Genomic DNA, 22,876 nt, shown 5'->3' with positions numbered 1-22,876 from the left:
GTGTGTGTGTGTCGTGTGTGTGTGTGCCGTGTGGGCGCGCTCGCAAGTGAGTCAGTGATGGATTTCAGTCTAACGACGGATGTAATAATTATGTATTTTCTTGCATTACAACCCTGATGGATGTGGTGTTCAACAGCTGCTATATGTTAATGAGGTGTTTATGTAATTTTGTGTGTACGTGCGTGTGTGCACTTTCACAGTGTGTGTATGCCGGTTGGCATTGACATATGTGCCCACCCCCACTCTCATCTTCGCTCCCACTACTTTGGCATGGCTCAGGGCCTCCGGGGCTGGAGGAAAGGGGGTGGGAGCCGGGGCTGGCTGGCTGGCAGCAGTCCCCAGGTGAGTGGGGAGATGAGGGGAGACATCTGCCTGCAGCACCAGGGAAGCTCCAGGAGGGGATTCCACCCACCACTTTCAGCCCGCTACGGAGCTGCTCACAGCAGGGAGCTACCGACAGACAGCCTGGCTCCTGCATGGATGGGAGGGAGACGCAACGCCAACGCAGCACACTGTCAGATGTACACATACGTGCACACACACACACACACACACACACACACGGAGGTAAACATGTAATCACTCAATCACACAGGCACACTCACACAAACACATAAGCCCCTTTTTACACAGCCTGTGAAAGCTGCCATCGTTGCGGCATCGTTACGCCTCACCTCCTGTTTAAAAGTCACAAGGACGGAACGACGGAACGGCGAGTCATTGTGTTGTGCCTTTCGTTCCGGCAATGAAGGTAGTATCAGCCCTGAATCAACATCTGTTTAAAAGGGTAACCCGCGGGAAGGCGGATCGAAGGAGGGGAATCGCTGTTTACTGCAGTCTCGTCTGTGCACGTTAATTCCCTTCCGAAAAACAATAGTATTCCTGTGCATTTATAGCCAACTAAATATAGCTCCCAACAAAGCCATAACACCATAGAGATATTATAATACAGTTGACGTTACGGCCGTCACAGCAATAAAAAGGGGAAAGGCATAAGTGAAAGTAAAAGTAGCCTATATATGATATGATATGATATGATATTTTCATTTATATTGCGCCCCTCAGCCATCTTTGACATTGGTCCGGGGAGCAGAAAGAAAAGAAATATATATGATCCATGACTGCATCTGTGGTGAGTGGTGATCTGAGGACTCGCTCTCTGTCAGTCTCTCCTCAAGACAATCTCCAGGCAGGGAGGCTTTTTTGTGTGCGTCTGATAAATCCCTCTGTAAATCAGAGAATATCCCCTCTGATCAGCGCGAGTTCACATCTCCATGGCAACGATAGCACGTCATGCCAGAATGCGTCCTCGCGCCGTGTAGAAGCATGTCTGTGTAGAAGCATGTCTGTGTAGAAGCATGTCTGTGTAGAAGCATGTCTGTGTAAAAGCATGTCTGTGTAAAAGGCAACGCTGCCCTCGTTGGACTCCTAACAGCAATATCGTGGGATCTCTGTGTAAAAGTGGCTATGGAGTGAAGCATGTGTCCTCACAGCAGGGAGCACCAGACAAACTGTGAGGAATGTAGATGGCTGGTGGGCGGTGGCTAACCAGTGAATGTCAACACCAGAAAGTGTGGCTTACATCCAGTTTAGCCTGAGTACTTAAAACATTTTGTCTAATATACATTTCCTTTATTTCTATACGATCAAAGATGAAGGTATTGTTCAAATTAGATTTTATTTAATGGGTAAATCTAAAGTTGATCTCATTTGAATTAGTGTATAGGAGCTGGTGTTGTCGGCTAATCAGGGTTCAGTGTTTTGACCGTTCTCCCTGTGAGGATTTGGATAACAGCTCATGGTGCCTGGTGAGGCTGTTGCCAGCCAAGTGGTCTTTTCATGCATGTGCACATAGGCTTATTCTCTCCACGGTGCCTGCATGCTGTTATGGTGACGGTGCCTGCATGCTGTTATGGTGACGGTGCCTGCTTGCTGTTATGGTGACGGTGCCTGCATGCTGTTATGGTGACGGTGCCTGCATGCTGTTATGGTGACGGTGCCTGCATGCTGTTATGGTGACGGTGCCTGCATGCTGTTATGGTGACGGTGCCTACATGCTGTTATGTGGACGGTGCCTGCATGCTGTTATGGTGACGGTGCCTGCATGCTGTTATGGTGACGGTGCCTGCATGCTGTTATGGGGACGGTGCCTGCATGCTGTTATGGTGACGGTGCCTGCATGCTGTTATGGTGACGGTGCCTGCATGCTGTTATGTGACGGTGCCTGCATGCTGTTATGGTGACGGTGCCTGCATGCTGTTATGGTGACGGTGCCTGCATGCTGTTATGGTGACGGTGCCTGCATGCTGTTATGGTGACGGTGCCTGCATGCTGTTATGGTGACGGTGCCTGCATGCTGTTATGGTGACGGTGCCTGCATGTTGTTATGGTGACGGTGCCTGCATGCTGTTATGGTGACGGTGCCTGCATGCTGTTATGTGACGGTGCCTGCATGCTGTCATGGTGACGGTGCCTGCATGCTGTTATAGTGACGGTGCCTGCATGCTGTCATGGTGACGGTGCCTGCATGCTGTTATAGTGACGGTGCCTGCATGCTGTTATAGTGACGGTGCCTGCATGCTGTTATAGTGACGGTGCCTGCATGCTGTTATAGTGACGGTGCCTGCATGCTGTTATAGTGACGGTGCCTGCATGCTGTTATAGTGACGGTGCCTGCATGCTGTTATAGTGACGGTGCCTGCATGCTGTCATGGTGACGGTGCCTGCATGCTGTTATAGTGACGGTGCCTGCATGCTGTTATGTGACGGTGCCTGCATGCTGTCATGGTGACGGTGCCTGCATGCTGTTATAGTGACGGTGCCTGCATGCTGTCATGGTGACGGTGCCTGCATGCTGTTATAGTGACGGTGCCTGCATGCTGTTATGTGACGGTGCCTGCATGCTGTCATGGTGACGGTGCCTGCATGCTGTTATAGTGACGGTGCCTGCATGCTGTCATGGTGACGGTGCCTGCATGCTGTTATAGTGACGGTGCCTGCATGCTGTCATGGTGACGGTGCCTGCATGCTGTTATAGTGACGGTGCCTGCATGCTGTTATAGTGACGGTGCCTGCATGCTGTTATAGTGACGGTGCCTGCATGCTGTCATGGTGACGGTGCCTGCATGCTGTTATAGTGACGGTGCCTGCATGCTGTTATAGTGACGGTGCCTGCATGCTGTCATGGTGACGGTGCCTGCATGCTGTTATAGTGACGGTGCCTGCATGCTGTCATGGTGACTCGCCGTGAACACGACTGCACCCAAGTTGGTGAAGAGGCACAGCAGGGTTGTCAGTAACAATGAATGGTGCAGTGCGATTTTGCTGTCCAGGATGACCAGGTCAAATACTGCGTATGGTGCAAGTTGCAGTTGTGTTCTGTGCTATTTCCATGGCTTTACAGATACTTGCATGAACAAATCTCAATCAAATAGCTTACCAACCCTTTTTTTGTGGACGACATGTTGGCCAATTTGATTTGGATGTAAATCCCGTTTTCCACTGATTCTAACTGTACACACACACAGTGGTTGTATGATGGTAATCTAAGATAGAACTGTCAGTATGTGCCATGACGCACAGAGCAGGAATTGTGGAGGCGGACGCATCCTGTGTCGATGTCAGTGACTGGCTGATGGTTGCTCTAACTCTCTTAGTGAAAGTGTCCCTGCGGTTCACCGGTAACTTCTGTTTGGCTCTTTGCCTAACATCATTGAAGCGTTTCCTACAGAGGGCAACATTTCTCCCAGGACCAAAGCAACACAGTAAACCAAATGTGTTATTTCACCCCAAGCTGATTTCATTCAAGGAGCTGTATATTCACCCGTAGTGACTCTGCACCTCCTGCTCAATGAGAGTCTTGGGGGACGCTTTTGTGGCAGATATGCTCTGGACTGTTCATTCCATCATGAAATTGTCAGTGCACCATGGCAGAGTGCTCTACATTTGATTGGTCATGACTGAAACTCGTCCCTACCACACCTACTGATAACACGTTCTCCTAATCCCACTACACTTTGCACCATGCACCATTGATTCACACAAATAGAGCCCTTGGTCTTGAAATTCATCCATGAATGAAATTTAACCAAATGACATTTATTGGCAAACATCACAAACAGCATTATTGTTATGCTGAGCCACAGTATATTTGAAAACAAAAATATGAAAATGTAATAATATTGGACCTTAAGACAAAGGGTCGTGCATGCGCGCACTCGCCCGGATGAAGCAACCCACACACACTTGCATTATGCGCGGTCGGTGCAGAAAGCAGTTCTCTGTCTGTGGTCTGGTTGGCTTCAGCCTGTCACAACAACAGGCCTGTCCGCCTCAACACACACCACGACTAAACACAGTTCACACTCGCTCCCTAGGCATGGTTCAACTTAGCATGGTGCCTTACTGGAATGCACTTCATATCCGCATACAAGTAATAAACAGAAGCAATTGGAACCAAAATGCACTTCCCCTCGGTCACACTGAGTTTCTCATTTGTTTCTTGTCTTTTTGTATGTCTGTATTTTGTACCCTGTGATTTAGGACAGAGACATAATGTGTTTACTCGCAACGGTGATGAACTGCAGAAACTGAATTGCCCCTTGGGGATAAATAAAGTTTTCTGATTCTGATTCTGATTCTTCTGAATCAATTCAGTGTTGAACTTAGTATCAACATACAGTAGTGCTATCGAGTATAGCAACAGCTAAGATTGCTTTAGAATGTAACACGTCGCTGTCCCAATTGAACTGAATGCTGCCACAAATCAACTATAGGAACTGTGATATCTAGTGAAAGCAAAGGATATATAACACAGAATCTGATTCATTTTAAAATGTTAAAAAGCTACAGTAGCTGTTTATAGAGCTAGAAAGCCATTTAGAGAGACTACAGAGTTGTCATTAAAGAATAATTACAGACAAATATCTTGGAAAAAATACAGCATCTGAGACAATACAGAGAAGCTATTAAAAATTCATGATAAATAGCCTCTAATGGGGTTGTAGCTAACAGAAGAATCAGCCCTGTGCTGATCAATTAGCTTAATGGATACATTAACTTATATATTTTAATTGTCAATTAAAACCACAAACCCAAATGATGCATTGCTGTTTATAATGGCCTTTTAATGAGGTTAGATATTCATGTGCCTTGTTTCGTCAGTTGCTTACAGTGCCAGTCCCCTGAATCCTGAAGCAGTTGGAGGAACACAAGTAAAGACAACTGACAACAGCAATCAAAGGGGATTTCATATATATATATATATATATATATATATATATATATAGCCTATATATATACGATATTATGTGTGTATTTGTTTATTTTTGGCATGTGTGCATGACATGTACAGATGTTACTCCTTTAATTTGCATGGCCACTTTACTGCTGCACTGCTGTGGCAGCAGTGTGGGGGGGGGGCTTTTGTAATGAGCAAACCCCCCCCAAACATACACACACACTTTTACTCCGGTGGCAGTACTGCAGCAAAGTGGCCAAACGTAAGAACTGTAAGCACTTGTGCTTGCATCTATAGGCCTTGATACTGCTACAGCACTACAGCCATTTAGCACATTTCGATCACATGTCCAGTTTCACTGAGAACAGGTAGGCTACTTAACGATGCAGGGGTGGAGGGGTGGGGGAGTGAGGAGGTGGGGGGTGGGGGAGTGAGGAGGTGGGGGAGTGAGGAGGTGGAGGTGTGGGGGGGGGGGGAGTGAGGAGGTGGGGGAGTGAGGAGGTGGAAGTGTGGGGGGGGGGGAGTGAGGAGGTGGGGGGGGGGGTCTAATTTGAACCCACCTCCGCTCTCTTGGCAGACCTTTTTGTACAATCTGAAATAAATCCCTGAGGGAGGCGGGCATGTTTCTTCTCAGTGGTCAAATCACTGCTATTCCTAGTGAGAGTGGCTCTTTGCTGTGTTGGCGAGGCGTTATGACTAAGCCATTATTTTTTGTTTCCTGAGGAGCAGCAGGTTGGCCGACGTGTGATATGAGAAAATGAGTGTACCTTCGAGCCGGTGTGTGTCCTGCCTGCACGCCCCGATGTGTAACAGTGACCCCCCCTCCAGCATGCACGCAAACGTGCACACACACACACACACACACACACACACACACACACACACACACACACACACACACACACACACACACACACACACAAATGCACACACTCGGGTGTATGTGAGAATTTACATACCAATGTGCAATTACATGCATAGGCACACACACAAGCACACACTATTTGTATGCATTTCTAAGTATTCCATATGCAGTAGACATGTAAAAGTGTAAAGGATGGACTCATCTATATTCATAGTGCTGCACTGCGAGGCACACAGAGAAGCACACATCATGTGTTGCAGGAGACACGCAGAAAGAGCCTCCACTTGCATATTGCCTGTCATTATTTTGTCCCCTTCATGTATGATGTGACTAAGAGCCCTGTACTCTAGACATGAAAACACCTTCAAGTCCTGCTACCATCAGGCAAGGCTGACACAATGCACTACAGACCCTTTGATCTAGAGCTGAAGCTATCCAATGAAACACACGTAACAGCCATCCATCTTACTATGTGCCTGCAATCCATTCGTCTTCAAACTACATTTCTGTAAGTATAGGTAGATTATGAATTAAAAATGAAATACAACTCCTTTTTGGATGATGTAGTAGTGATGCAACTGCACCTGGTTCGAATTCCATTTTAAGCTTTGTGCACATCTCTCTCTCTCTGTTCCTGTAGTTGACGTGCATTTTTTCAATAACAATGAAAACTTTCTGCAGTGCCCACTCCCCCCCCCCCCCCCCCCCCCCCCCCCCCCAAAAAAAAAAGCGGTCTGCCAAAGTCAGGTTGTTATTTGTGTGAAGTCACCCTTAAAGGATACCTAAAGAAACCCTCTCTGGTTGTTCCCAAAGTCCCACACCCTGTCAGGAGTCATGGCGTCTATCTGTCAGCGGCCATGGGAGGACGGGGGCGGCAGAGGGTGCGAGGTGGATCTTCGGAGCCATCAGTGGATGATGCTAACACATCTCGAGAGGACCAGCTCCATCTCCCCACAATCAGCCAAATCTGATCGGCCAGTCTTAAATTTAGCCACATTTTAAGATGTAGAGGAAGAGGAGGGGGGGGGGGGGGGGGGGGGGATAATTTCAATTTGTCAAAACAAATGTGTCACACTCACTGCTTCCGTTCTCTTCGCCATTTTCGATGGGCCAGCGCTCCCCAGCATTTGGGAAAGGTGCCCCTGTCACTAGCTTCATGTCAAAAACACACTTCAGTTACCTTGGAGAAGTTCAGCTGCCTACAACATGTGGGTGGAGAGGGAGTTGAGTGAGTGTGCAGAAAGATAAAGCGAACACCTGGAGAACTAAAGACTATACAGTGCCTCAAAGTACTCGCAGTGCAGTTTGAGGATCATATCATGTGGCATGTATTGAGCCAGTTTGAATAACTAAATTCATAAACACTGCCGCGTCCCCCGCACCCCCGCACACACATCTCTACTGTAGCTCCCTCTCCCACTCACTCATTCAACACATCGCTCCCTCCTGGGTTACCAAGGTAGCAGCCACTGTTGCAGTCAGACACACACACACACACACACACTTGCCCACGTACAGTAGAAGCTCAGGGACAAACGCACATGCCCACACACACACACACACACACACACACACACACACACACACACACACACACACACACACACACACACACACACACACACACACACACACACACACACACACACACACACACACACACACACACACACACACACACACACACACACACACACACACACACACACACACACACACACACACACACACACCACCCCCTCGTGGTGGCTCCCGTAGCCTTGGGCCAGTGGACTGCAGCCTGCAGTGTGTGGGCTGGCTGGCTGGCTGTTGGAGAGATGGAGCGGTGAGGACAAACTGACAGACAGAGGAGCCCCTCTCGGTCTTGGGTAGGCCTGCCTGCTGCTACGTCAGGACTGGGGGAGCCTGCCCTACTGTCTGTAAGCCCCCAGGCCCGCAGCCGTCCACCCCCAGACCTAAGTGACCCGTGCTGGGGAGGAAGGGACTCGTCTGGCTCCCTCTTGCCCATGCAGGTAGAGTGCACTCGGCGTCGGGAGCGGGGAGGGTGAGGAAGCAGCTCTAGGGCACATCCGGCCTTTGGATCTGAGGCCGACACAGGGGATCCTCTCAACCTCCATGTTCCATGTAAAGGGCACTCAGAGAGGGAAGGAGAGGGGACAGAGGCAGCCTGAAGTGAGGCTCTTTGGAGGACTAGAGCAGACAAGCAAACTCTCAGGACATCACATTCAGAGTCCTAGACAGCGAGAGGGGGAGAGGGGCTAGCAGGAGAGAGACAGGGCATTCTTGGGACCCGCCGACTCTGAAACTTTAAATAAATGTGTGTGTGTGTGTGTGTGTGTGTGTGTGTGTGTGTGTGTGTGTGTGTGTGTGTGTGTGTGTGTGTGTGTGTGTGTGTGTGTGTGTGTGCGTGTGTGTGTGTGTGTGTGTGTGTGTGTGTGTGTGCTAGTGTCTGCACTCCTGAGCCTGGTAGCTCTCTTAATACCTGGCTTTGGATATGTCAAATCCTTTCTTCATCTCTTTCCCTGTCAGTTTTGTTCAGGCTATCTTCAGCCTTCAGCCATTTCAGCTTCAGATCAACGCTGCCTGCGATACAAAAAACACTGCGCCAGATCTCCCCCCCTGTACGACTTTCACGAGGGATTTAGAAGTGAGCAATGGTTTCTAACCACACAAAACAACCTTGTATTAGTGTTTTATAGGTGCTCTGGAGGGTGTAAGTGGATCTCATCATATGGCAAACAGAGGAAGAGCAGCGGGTGTTGTTCCTATCAGTCTAGTAATGATGTGAGAAGGAGCCCGGCGTGCCATGTTAAGTACAAAGAGCATCAGCTTTGCTCCTGAGCCTGTTCTCAATGCATATTTCAGTGGCAACAAAGAGATGCGGGTAAACTGAATATTTGATCTGCTCCGTGTTAAGACTGACAGACCCCCTGCACAGGCTAAGCTCCGCCCACCTGTCCCCGCAGATCAGGGCTAGATGCGTCTTTTATGTTTGCAATACTTGCGGGTGCACTTGATGCACCACAACAGCAATGGAATGAAAATGGAACTAATGCGAGAGCGGACGCAAAGCAAGCACGCTAAATTCAACAAACGCCAAGACGTTTTTGCACCAATCAGACTCATCTGTCCTCGTGTGAGCATTGAGTTCGCACAGTAGGCTACCGCTGTCTGTCAGAGGCATAGAGAGGTGTTCTAGCTCTGACTACTCCACAGCTGACATCACAGTGCATCTATTTTTCATAGACAACATCTGCTTGGTTTGCTACATTGTCACTATGATTTGCGTCAGATCCCCACCCTCCATGTGGAAAACCAACACATGGAAGGTGCCTGCAGTGGTGTGAAGGAATAAACTTCAGTTGATGTGCGCTGGGGTGATGTCCGTATTAGGGCTGTGGTGTGACTATCTGGTACGTTTTCAATACAGAGAAATGCCCTTGATTTTTTATTTTTTTTTCACAGTCTAGTTCAGTTCAGTACACCAGCTCAGTGGCCTTGTGGTCTGAGTGTCCGCCCTGAGACTGGGAGGTCGTGAGTTCGATCCCCGGCCGAGTCATACCAAAGACTATAAAAATGCGACCCATTGCCTCCCTGCTTGGCACTCAGCATCAAAGGGTTGGAATTGGGGGGTTAGATCACCATATGATTCCCGCACGCTGCCGCTCACCGCTCCCCCAGGGGATGGGTCAAATGCGGAGAACAAATTTCACACATTGTGTGACAATCAGTGGGACTTTACCTTACTTTACCTTTACTTAGTTAAAAAAATGTATTTCGATTTACGACAATGTTTTCTAACACCTTTTGTCTTTTAGTTTACCATGGTATCCTATATCCTTGTAGAAGACTTGCACTGTTCATCAGTGAAAGATGTGTTTGGTTTGCAATACGTATTGAACCTAAAGCCTCATACGTAAAGGTTTCAATATGAATTATGCGTATTGTTACGCTCCTAGTCCGTATAGAGGTTTTGATGTAGAGATCATTTAATTTCAACTCAATATCAGGAAAATGACCATTCCCCTTATTAAAAGGTGTGGAGTTGCTGTTAGCTGGCCATCAGTAAGTGGTGTGACTGCCTGAGGCAAAAAGGTAACACAGCAGACCGAATAGGGCACAGACACAGCAACTGGTAAACACGGTGAACTGTTTACTCAGAAGAAAGATATTCTATCGGCACACAATATGGCTTCTGTGCTTTTGGCAACAATAATTACAGCATTGCCACAACATGAGAATGCGAAAGAAATGGTTTTTGTCTCTCAAAATATAAAATCCCTTTTCTTTGCTTCTCTATCACAACACTAAAGCCACGGGCGCAATCAATTCTTGTTCCGGCATGAAAAGCCATTTTCTTTTCTGCCATGCCATTATGAAAACAAATGCATTCATTTCTCCAGCAGAAATGCAGCTGATGCAGAAAAATGATCCCGAAAAATGACTAACTGACAAGGATCAGTCAATTTGAGCGTGTGTGTGTGTGTGTGTGTGCGTGTGCGTGTGCGTGTGCGTGTGTGTGTGTGTGTGTGTGTGTGTGTGTGTGTGTGTGCGCGCGTGTGTGTGTGCGTGCGTGCGTGCGTGCATGCGCGCGCGGCAGCAATACTTTAATGTACTGTATTCCATTAAAACTTTGCATTCAGTATGTTGCAAGGTCCTTTTGCTTGCTCTCCCCAAGGGTGTGTTTTTATGTATTTTTGGCATCTGACTGAGAAGTGGTTGCTTCCACTCTTGCTGAAGTTGTGAGCTTTCAAATTGGCGACTTTCGGCTTAAAAAGACATTTAAACACACACACACACACACGCACACACACGCACACACACACACACACACACACACACACACACACACACAGAGCGCTGTCGGCAGTGGCACCATCTGTGCTGCTCAAAGCAATCATGTCCTTGACTTAAGCATTTGTATATAAAGCCTTCTCTCTGCCCTGAATGCAGGTGGAAAAATGTAAAAGCTACTATAGCTGTGTGCACTTAATAAGAAGGACAAAAGGCGTAAGCTGTCTTTGTATCTTTCTTTGAAGAGGATGCCCACAGTCAAGAGATTCACAGGTGCAGGCCTGGGGCTTATGTGCCAGTGTGTGTGTGTGGGTGTGTGTGTGTGTGTGTGTGGGCTGCAGCGAGGTGCGTGTAAGCTGGCCTTCAATAAAAGATTAACCTGCGCCTCCCTGGTGTGTTGGTGGAGAGCACCAGGCAGAGGTACGGTACAGTAGCTCTGCAGGCAGCCAGGCAGACGGGCGTGTGTGTGTGTGTGGGGAGCGAGACACTCAGAGGTGGCTTCTGGAGCAGCTGAAGTCAGCCTGGGTGACAGACGGAGCTGGAGTGCCTATACGCCCGCCCGTACCCGCCACCGCCTCACACCACACTGCCGTCATCAGGGCTGACAGACAGGAGCAGGTCCACAGGAAGGAGAGAGGAAGCTGACGACCTGCCTGTCTCTTCTGCCTCTGTGGACGCCCAGGTGCTCACACCTTGTCAGCACAGTGAGCACACACACACACACTCACATTCTTGGGAAACGTGCACACAAGATGCAAGCACACAAATACTCACGCTGGCTAATACTGTGGTTGTAAACTACTCAAAATGAGCAGAATGAAGGAATGACCCTGAACTGATCTGAAATGATAATCCACGTGCTATTAAAGGCACATCATGCTAAAAACAATACAATACCAATACAACACAAAATGCAACCAAAAGACTGAATCCAATGTACTATGTCTTGTAATCATAAAATATTGAAACTATTATGCAAACTGTCCCCCCCCCAATTAGAGTGAGTGAGTGAGTGAGTGAGTGTATTTCAATTCTTTAACCGTGTTCTACTCTTCCAAATGAGAGTGAGTGCATTTCAATTCTTTAACTGGAGGCCTTAATATTCCCATCAGTATGAATATGTGGCTACAGAATACCACAACTGTCCTTCAGACATATTCAAACGCTTTCTTACAGAAAATTCAATGTTGAGGGGGAAAAAAGACAAGAAAAAAGAAAGACGACTTTCTCAGAAGTCCTGAAAAATAAGATGGCAAAAGTTGTGTTTTCTTCATGTTGATGTGTGGATATTCACAAGAGCCGACAACGGGTACAGGTGTACTGTATATATCAGGATCCAAAAATAGCGCTCTCTTGACTCTCTCCAGCATCCTCAGAGTCTTTACCCCTCCCTCTCGCCAACCTGGCTTATATAATAATATATAATATATAACCTGGCTTAGTCCGTTAATGATTGGGATGACTGTTAGAGAGAGAGAAGCCTCTTGGCATTCCCTACTAGACGAGCACGAGCTGTGCTTTGTTAGCCTAAAAGTTTGCACGGGGAAATTGCACCCATGGGAGAGCAATGCAGGCATACACCACAGGGGGAGACGGAGGGAGGGCAGGAGTTATTTATAGCTCTTTGTGTGGATGCTAAGTCATCAGAGAGACCTTGTAGTGCAGAGAATTGTACCCTAAATGCTTTGGGAGTGAGCGAACAAACATTTCTACCTCTCTCGCGTTCCTTATTTAGGCCCCCGAGCAGGTTTACAGCAATTCTGTTCATTTTTAAACTCTCCCCAAATATCTGCGGTTAGCTGGATTCCTCACTGCTGTCTGTGAAATTGCACTTAAGGGGAAAATCGGCTGGAGAGATAACATGGTGGTGATAGTGATGATGATGATAGCATGCCATGTGGTATCCCCAGTGCTATTTGTGTACACACCATCCTCCATTATCCTGGTGGCATCTGACTCACAGGCCTCATTTTGGGGCCCATTACAGAGGTAGAGGAGGACGGTCCTAAAGAGGAAACCATTGAGTTTGCAGAAATATGCTTCAAAGAACTAGAGAAGCGAAAGGGACGTGTGGCGATCTCTGCTTTACAGCGGGAAACGGCAGACTATTATAAAAGACTATTGGCCTATGAGTTACACAGAATCTATTACAGCAGGTCTGATTCTGTGAATATGTGTGTATGTGTATGTTCACTCCTCTTGCCTTGCCTTGCCTGCTATCCCAGAATGGCTTGGTGATCTCGCCTGCCTGCCTGCCCGTGCCCGGTGCTCTTTAATGAGATCATCAGGAGAAGAGTGTCAGTAAGTAGGATCTAAAATGAAAGCCATTATGGGGCATTATCAGAGAGCTGTGCCCCCCCCCCCCCCCCACACACACACACCAACCCCCCCCCTCCCATCTGCGGTATGGCCACACCCACACAGCCACTACGCCCAGATTACAGGCGTGATTAGCAGCACCGTGAAGTGCTGTTTCATTTCAACACCTCTGGAGAACATGTAGCACGTTGCTGCATTGCCGCGCTCGAGCACCTCGAGCAGAGGGCAGAGCTGGAGCTGTGCTGGAGAAGACACTCCTCTCAAGCGCTCGCCTTGTTTGGAATGGCTCCAAATAAGGTTTGACCCAGGACTCGTGTATGCTACATATGCTATTTAGATCTTTGAACCTGTGTGTGTGTAGGTGTGTGTATCTGTGTGTACGTTTGTATAAATATTTGTTTTGACAGTGGCAATTCTCCATCCCGTGTGACACTCACCTCTAGTGCTCTTTGATTATGTGTAAAGCATTCCTATAGATCCACACGAGCCATCTGGGTACATGTGGGGCACATACCAGTCTCTCTTACTGACTGTTAGCATTAGCACACTTTTTATTCTTACCATTTTACAGTTATTTAAAGACTAAGAATAAGAATTATGCCATTTTACGTGCGATCGGGCTGAATCTTTCAGGAAGTGTGAAGAGCACCCATTAGGGTGACCTAATGGAGCCGGATTTCTTAATTATGTAATTAGGGCAGATTAATTACCCCAATGATTGCCCTAATTACCTAATGATATGATGTATTTGTTTTGATGTGAATCTATAAGTGAGTACCTAGCTAGAGTGTTATTTCCAGGTTGTTTGGGCAGCAGTGTATATAGGTGAGTAGGGACTCCATCCTTGAACCACAAGATCCAGGTTCAAGTGCCCCCTGTTACAGCAGCACACATCTGCCCCGCTGAAGTGTAAGGGAAATGGGGTACCTGTGATCTTGTCGCGGACCAGCTTGCAGGACTCGATCTCGCCGATGCTGCCGAAGAGGCTGCGGAACTCCTCCTGGGTCATGTTCTGTGGCAGGTAGTTGACGATGAGGTTGGTCTTGCTGTCGTCGGTGGGTCCGCCCGTCTGCATGGGCGAGGGGCAGCCGCGGCTGTTGGTGCTCGGCCCGTTGGGTGTGGTGCCCCCTCCGCTGGGGCCGTTTGTCACCGGAGCCTCCATGTTACTGATGATCTGGGGCAGGACAGAGAGAAAGAGAGAGGAGGTGGAGAGAGAGAGAGAGAGGGGGAGAGAGGAGGAGGAGAGGAACCGTAGACAGAAAGGACAGGGAGGAACAAGGGGAAAGATAGAATTTGTTGGCTTCTCTATTTATAAATTTGGAATATTAAATAGCTAGCAAAGGCATACAAAAGCCTAACAAAATGGTCAGTATTTCCATTTTTGAATTTCTAACTAGCGTGACGCTCGTTTCATGAGGTCGGATCAACAGTCTTGGATTAGAAGGCCTTTTGAAAGCTTAATTCCAGTGTCATCACAAACAAATTTCAGTTTTCAAACAACAACAACAAGCGTTGAAGGTAAATCAATGTTTTGGAGTTATAATTATTTCTTGCCCAATTTAACGGAGTGTTCCAATAATCATGCATCACTAAAATCAGACAACCTTGTGATGGTAGGGCAAAAATATTGGTTTACTGCAGAAAATAAGGCTCACCCAATAGTTTGCAAAAAAGACATGTATAATTCAGTATACATGTACAGTATGTGTATTATGCTCAAATACACTACTGAGTATGTCTAGTGTGCCCTCAGGTAGAACAATGACAACAGACGGCGACAATGTTTCTCTCAAAATATGGAATCACAAAATAAACATATACTGACCTATACATATACATTCTACATGGCACACATGGAAACATGGAGAAACAGCACAAACACTAGACACAGAGGAGATAAACAGCTAAATATTCATGAAGACAGTGAGCGATGTCTCTGAATAGTTCTCTTTTGCTTTGATAGCTGCTGGGCTTTCTGGGAGGGGGCAACAACAGGGGCAGCCCTCTAGCTCGCTATTTGACTGCTGATGATGCTGCTGATGCTGCTGCTGCTGCTGTGACAGAGAGAGAGAGAGAGAGAGAGAGAGAGAGAGAGAGAGAGAGAGAGCGAGAGAGAGAGCGAGAGAGAGAGAGAGAGAGAGAGAGAGAGAGAGAGAGAGAGAGAGAGAGAGAGAGCGGCTGGGCTTTCTATGTCTGGCTTCTCAGAGCATCACGGGAGTGTTTGAAGAGGAACTGGTGAGCTTGGAGTGAGAGAGAGACACAGACACAGACAGAGAGAGAGAGAGAGAGAGTCAGATGTGTGGAGAGGAGGAAGATAGGTTGCCCTTTGCTTTTCTACCACAGCACACTAATGCATATTTAATACAGAGGCCCATTCCCCAACAGAACCGATCTGTAATGCAGAATTCTATTCATCCATTTGCATAAGAAAACATTTGTTTGATCAAATTATTGGATTTTGTACAGTCGGTTGATTTCATCATCCAGTTAAGATGAAGAAGCGGCGCTTTGAGAGGTTTAGGCGAGAGTGAATTGAATTTGACTGAGAGGGTTTTTTTTTTTAGGGCAAAGGGAGGGGAAGGGGGGGGTGTTTCATATCAGTGAACCGCAGATGGAAGGAGCAGACACCTAAATGTAATCAGTGCAGGGGGGAGATGGAGCAGCCAAGATGGACACACGGCTATGAGGTTGTGGAAGGTATACATGTATCTCCATCTTGGCCGGGGTTCGAGCAAAACAAAAGACTGTCAGAATACCACCCAAGAAGGAACACACAGTGATTGATGATCTAACATCATGTAGAGTATAGGCATCGGCTAATGGGGACCCTTTTTAAATAAAGAAAGAAAGAAAGAAAGAAAGAAAGAAAGAAAGAAAGAAAGAAAGAAAGAGTATGAGAATAGAGCATTTATTTTATGCTGAACTGTAGCTAGTAGTACTGTAGTGTCTGTCCAAAAAGGCCCACGTCTGTCCATTCCCATTTGAATATACCACTGCTACAGCTCACCAGAGTGAAAACCCACCAGCTCTGGTGCATTCAGGCTACAAGCAACACTGTGATGACGTAACATGGTGAAAGCCTAATTAAGATGTAAATGTGCTTTAATCTGATTTAATCAAAATGTTAGAGTCCTCGCTCAGATCTCTCCCTTTTCCCCTGTTCCACCAGTCAGCCCGCAGTCTATTTTTAACTCTTCTACAGTCTACACACAGACAGCAAGCAGGACGTGTTTTAACTCTTCCACAGTCTACACACACACAGACAGGAGGAAGCAGGGCGTGTTTAACTCTTCTACAGTCTACACACACACACACACACACAGACAGGAAGCAGGGCGTGTTTTAACTCTTCTACAGTCTACACACACACACACACACACACAGACAGACAGTAAGCAGGGCGTGTTTAACTCTTCTACAGTCTACACACACACACACACACACAGACAGGAAGCAGGGCGTGTTTTAACTCTTCTACAGTCTACACACACACACACACACACAGACAGACAGTAAACAGGGCGTGTTTAACTCTTCTACAGTCTACACACACACACACACACAGACAAGAAGCAGGGCGTGTTTAAAGGAGAATTTCAGTTTTTTTGAACCTGGACCCATCTCCTGGCAATAATTATGATTTGGCCACTCACCGAGCGATGTCCGTGGCGTTTCTGGGCGTCCTAGCGTTGTTTTGAGATCAATAGCGTCCAAGTCAGTCGTAAAATGGAGCTGATTTGGGGCCAAGTGTGAGCCTGTCTTTCCTGCATCTAAATAGCTATTTTTATTCCCGTTTTCGCCATCAATCGCCATAATCTGATCCGTCAACATCCACCAGAGTGATATTTCCCCCCAGGCTATTTCCTGGTCTCTCCCAGAGACCAAATTACCTCAAACGTGATCTCGGTCACCAAGTCTCGTGAAGTCCCGCGATACTTTCCTGCCGACTGGTCAACTACAGGTAGGACGCTTTGCGGTGGTGGTTTTAGCGTAACCTATGTGGGGTTTGGCGTAACCTATGTGGGATTCGAAATAACGAAGGTTATGCCAAACCCCACATAGGTTACGGTGAGTGGCCAAATCATAATTATTGCCAGGAGATGGGTCCAGGTTCAAAAAAACTGAAATTCTCATTTAACTCTTCTACAGTCTACACACACACACACACACACAGACAGACAGACAGGAAGCAGGGCGTGTTTTAACTCTTCTACAGTCTACACACACACACACAGACAGGAAGCAGGGCGTGTTTAACTCTTCCACAGTCTACACACACACACACACACACACACATACAGGAAGCAGGGCGTGTTTTAACTCTTCTACAGTCTACACACACACACACACAGACAGGAAGCAGGGCGTGTTTAACTCTTCCACAGTCTACATACACACACACAGACAGGAAGCAGGGCATGTTTTAACTCTTCTACAGTCTACACACACACACAGACAGGAAGCAGGGCGTGTTTAACTCTTCTACAGTCTACACACACACACACACAGACAGACAGGAAGCAGGGCGTGTTTAACTCTTCCACAGTCTACACACACACACACAGACAGGAAGCAGGGCGTGTTTAACTCTTCCACAGTCTACACACACACACACAGACACACACACACACACAGACAGACAGGAAGCAGGGCGTGTTTAACTCTTCCACAGTCTACACACACACACACAGACAGGAAGCAGGGCGTGTTTAACTCTTCCACAGTCTACATACACACACACAGACAGGAAGCAGGGCATGTTTTAACTCTTCTACAGTCTACACACACACACACAGACACACACACACACACAGACAGACAGGAAGCAGGGCGTGTTTAACTCTTCCACAGTCTACACACACACACACAGACAGGAAGCAGGGCGTGTTTAACTCTTCTACAGTCTACATACACACACACAGACAGGAAGCAGGGCGTGTTTTAACTCTTCTACAGTCTACATACACACACACAGACAGGAAGCAGGGCGTGTTTTAACTCTTCTACAGTCTACACACACACACACACAGACAGGAAGCAGGGCGTGTTTAACTCTTCTACAGTCTACATACACACACACAGACAGGAAGCAGGGCGTGTTTTAACTCTTCTACAGTCTACACACACACACACACAGACAGGAAGCAGGGCGTGTTTTAGCCAGGAGAAATATTTCACTCTATTTCTGGATTATCAAAAGATTGGACTTGTGTTCTAGCACAAAGCTCATTAAAAGAAAAATGTTGCACTGTTTGCACAAAAATAGTTTTCAAAACCATTTAAGGCATTTACCATCTTAGTTGTAATCACTTTACTTCTATGTGATAAATAAGTCTTTGAAAGGGAAGGCAAACTATGGCCTCTGTAATAATCATAGATAGACTAACAATCACCAATATAAATACTAAACTGTTACTTTAACAGTAATTTATTGTTTTTTTTCTTTCTGGAGAAGACTTTAAATGATCTGAAATCCGTGTGATATGATACTACATACTACAGGACCGCAATGGAAATAAGCTGTCAGCTTTATTGCGTTTTTATCCTTTTGATAATGGTGGGCCTGTGTATGTATATATGTATATTGTATATACTGTGTATTCATTATCAATAAAGAACTCAATCAAAAAAACAGTATAATGCATCCATGAATGTGAATTTGTTTTACCACATTGGTGAGTAAACTGAATTCAGCATCGATTAATCTTCTACCTCCAAAATAGGGATGCATTTTTTCCATTTATTACACTTCTCCTTTCCTTCAATCAACACACACACACACACACACACACAAGTGCACGCTCAGACATGCTCTGTGGCATCTGCAGTGAGTGGAACAACACGCGCACGCACACGCACACGCACACGCACACATGCACACACATGCACACACACACGCACACACACACACGCACGCACGCACATACACACACACACACACACACACACACAGACACACACACACACACACACACACAGTGAACACAATGCCCCAAGCCCACAGCAGAAACAAACAGACAGGGAGACGTCTAAAAACTCTCAAGATGAGAGCTGCATGCAAATTGTTCTTTTGACAGTATCCTTCCTCACTCGCTCACCACTCCACCACAACAGAGAGAGAGAGAGGGAGAGAGACAGAGAGAGAGAGAGAGAGAGACAGAGAGAGAGAGAGAGAGATGGGCGGGGGGGATAAAGCATGTAGCTATAACAGAGTTGATTGGAGAGGGCCTTATTAAATCTGTTTACATTCCCTGCTGGGCTCCATTCTGTCAGAGAGACTTTCAACTCCATGGGACGTGTTCTGAGGAGTTTTCACACCAAAATGGCCGCCTCTAATTAACAGGGCCCTGCCGAGTCCCAATGGCCAATTATATTCCTCTCCTTGTGCTGGCCCACCAGCATAGTGCGGCTCCACAGTGCACTTGGTGTTGGTGGTGCGCTCTCTCTCTCTCTCTCTCTCCCCCGCTGTGGAGCCCAGTGCTGCCTCGCTGCATGTGTCCTGCCTGGGCCCCACACACACAGGAACCACCCAGTCAGCCTGGAGACTCAGCCTCTCTTACTCACACATTATGATGCTAGTGGTGTACTGGGCACAACCAGCACTGGCCTGCTGCTAGCTGAAGGAAAGACAAGTAGGCCAGCAGACGGCAGTGCTAGCAGTAGCTGCCTGGAATCATGCTACACTGTGAGGGAGAGATCAAACTCAACTCGCTCTATAGGATGCAAGCTACATGCTCATGGTCATCCTTACAACTGGAATCTTGAGAATGATAAGTCGGTGTCACCTTCACAGAAACACAATGCAGGAGCTACAGTAGTTATGAAGCAAAGTGCGTGGGAGGGACCTCTTTCTTTAGGGTTTTTTTTTAATGGAAGAGAGAGAGACAGAGAGGGAGAGAGATAGTTTACTGTAGAGTTTCAGGCTAGCATAGAGCAACCTTTGTGTGTCTGGGAGGATGTGTCTGGAGAGAGGATATGTCTGGAGGGAGGATGTGTCTGGAGGGAGGATATGTCTGGAGGGAGGATATGTCTGGAGGGAGGATATGTCTGGGAGGATGTGTCTGGAGGATGTGTCTGGAGGATGTGTCTGGAGGATGTGTCTGGGAGGATGTGTCTGGAGAGAGGATGTGTCTGGAGAGAGGATGTGTCTGGAGAGAGGATGTGTCTGGGAGGATGTGCCTGGAGGATGTGTCTGGAGGATGTGTCTGGGAGGATGTGCCTGGAGAGAGGATGTGTCTGGAGAGAGGATGTGTCTGGGAGGATGTGTCTGGAGGATGTGTCTGGAGGATGTGTCTGGAGGATGTGTCTGGGAGGATGTGTCTGGAGGGAGGATGTGTCTGGGAGGATGTGTCTGGGAGGATGTGTCTGGAGGATGTGTCTGGAGGGAGGATATGTCTGGGAGGATGTGTCTGGAGGATGTGTCTGGGAGGATGTGTCTGGAGGATGTGTCTGGAGGATGTGTCTGGAGGATGTGTCTGGAGGGAGGATGTGTCTGGAGGATGTGTCTGGAGGGAGGATGTGTCTGGAGGATGTGTCTGGAGGGAGGATGTGTCTGGAGGATGTGTCTGGAGGGATGATGTGTCTGGAGGGAGGATGTGTCTGGGAGGATGTGTCTGGAGGATGTGTCTGGACGATGTGTCTGGAGGGAGGATGTGTCTGGAGGGAGGATGTGTCTGGAGGATGTGTCTGGAGGATGTGTCTGGAGGGAGGATGTGTCTGGAGGGAGGATGTGTCTGGAGGGAGGGAAGCGGAAGGGAGCGGCCCATTAGAAAGGCCCAGGGGCTCAGCTTCATGCTAAGCAGCATGATTGATTTGCAAAAAAAAAGTCCTAAAAAAAATCCTCACACAATATGAAGAAATGCTGTATGGTATAAGTGTGCAATCATCTTTTATTGCCTTCAAAGATGTGGGGCCTCACAGATACACAATAGATGGTGAATCCTGATTTCCCCTAGTCTCTGCACAGCTTCCTGCACCCATACAACCAATCCAATCCTCCCTCCATAGCCCCATCCATCAACTCCTCCTCCGGTTCTGTCTCAGTCAGCAGCATCACCACCCCGAGCGTGTATATATGTAAACACAGTATAATATCACATCATGTTACTTCATGGCTGTGTGAAATGGCTGGGCCATCCATTTGCCGGGAGTCGTCTCCTTACCATCTTTGGCTGCGTCAGCAATCCCTTCTCTGCCCAGCCCTGGAGCTGTGGGAGCTCTGCCTGACGCCACTGTGTCTCTGTCGACCCCTACAGGGAGGGAGGAGCACAGGGAGGGAGGAGGACAGCCCAGCAGTCAGCATCACACACTCACTTTACAGGGTCAGGGTGGGAGGGGGGGGAGGATACTGTAAACACCTTTACACAGTCACTGCACCAGTCACACTAAAACGACAGGTGGCTTTTTATATATATATATATATATATATGTATATATATATATATATATATGCTTGGCTTGGTTGGTTGTAGAGTTTAATATGTCAAATTCACACTGTGAAGGAGAAGAAGAAAAAAAATCTTTGATTTTGAAAAATGGGATGAGTCAAATTGATGAGAAATTTCTTCAAGCTGAATATGGAATTGCTAAAATAGAAACGGGGGTAGATGTGTTATTTATTTTGCTGTTTCATTCATCTGAGTTGCGTACCTGGAGAATGTTGTTATGTGACGGACACCGCCATATTTTGTCACGCACTGTGATTGGCTAGAGAGAGAGTTCCGTTAGTGTAGCGGTGGGGTAGCCAGCATGCCCGGGCAGCAGCTGCTTTCCTCAGTGACAACAGAGAGAGGGCTCGGTGTGGGCAGAGGTCTGGAGGAGAGGAATGATTCTCTGAAAAGAGGAGCGTGGTGAGCCGTTGTCTGTCAAAACCGATGCGGGGAGATACAGATACCAGCATCCGTGGCTATTTTTTTAATGTAGGACTCGGGCGAGATGTTTATACAGTGATTTGAACTCAGAGCAGAAGACACCGCTGCTCCTCGGACCGCTCGGAGTGAAGCCGAGGAGGGGAGAGGGGAAGGGGCCGGCTCGCTGTTACCGTGGAGACGACTCAAACCTCTCACTGAAGTATAAATTAAAAACGTCGTGCAACTCTTTTATTTTTGTCGAGAGACACGTATCAAAAATGTCGAGCGCCCGATCATAAATGAAGCTTTAGTGTACACGGTGCAAAACTGTGCGTATCTGTTGAAGCCGGCAGACGGGTGCACCGTGACCTTGGCAGAGTCTATAATGAGGGTTTCCCTCTTGCTCTCTGCGGGTAAACAAACCCCTGGTTGAAGAGACAGAAACGCCACAAATGAGCAAGGCGGTCTGTTCACTGGCTCTCCAGAGCAGGGGGCAGCTAGCCACTGATGCTACACGCGGCCAATTTAGCAGCAGAGGCGGAAGAGAGAGGGATGACCTCTGCCTTCATTTACTCCTTCAGAGAGATGGAGAGAGGGAGCGAGGGATCAGATGGGAGGAGAGAAGACGAGAGGTTGAGTAATGGGGAAAACACTTCGGATACTTCAAAGAAAGGGAGAGACGACGGAGCCTGTGCATGTTCTGTTGTCAATGTGTCTTGTAAACGTAGGCATTAATGCATAATGGGGGTCTAAATGAGAGTGAACTGTCAAAGAAGATACAGAAGGGCAGAGAGGTGAGGGGAAGATGAG

The 22,876-nt window shown here is 47.4% G+C and overlaps 1 protein-coding gene across 6 annotated transcripts in view; it reads right to left on the bottom strand.

Moving 5' to 3' along the window:
• Positions 1 to 22,876, bottom strand: part of elavl4 (ELAV like neuron-specific RNA binding protein 4) — a gene marked incomplete at both ends in the record, with an annotated part of 117,034 nt that overhangs the window by 40,394 nt on the left and 53,764 nt on the right. For 4 of the 6 annotated variants that reach the window (XM_083647655.1, XM_083647656.1, XM_083647657.1 and 1 more), the window contains 2 exons: positions 14,145 to 14,391; positions 21,380 to 21,466. In XM_083647655.1, coding sequence (XP_083503781.1) covers positions 14,145 to 14,391; positions 21,380 to 21,466 — 334 coding nt within the window. The remainder of the gene's footprint in view (positions 1 to 14,144; positions 14,392 to 21,379; positions 21,467 to 22,876) is intronic. The other 2 variants (XM_083647658.1, XM_083647659.1) reach the window with 1 other exon arrangement.

This window comes from Poromitra crassiceps, assembly GCF_964638095.1.
Source record: "Poromitra crassiceps genome assembly, chromosome: 12".
NCBI lineage: Eukaryota > Metazoa > Chordata > Actinopteri > Beryciformes > Melamphaidae > Poromitra > Poromitra crassiceps.
The sequence above is the reverse complement of the archived record's forward strand: the minus strand, read 5'-3'. Positions and strand labels throughout refer to the sequence as shown.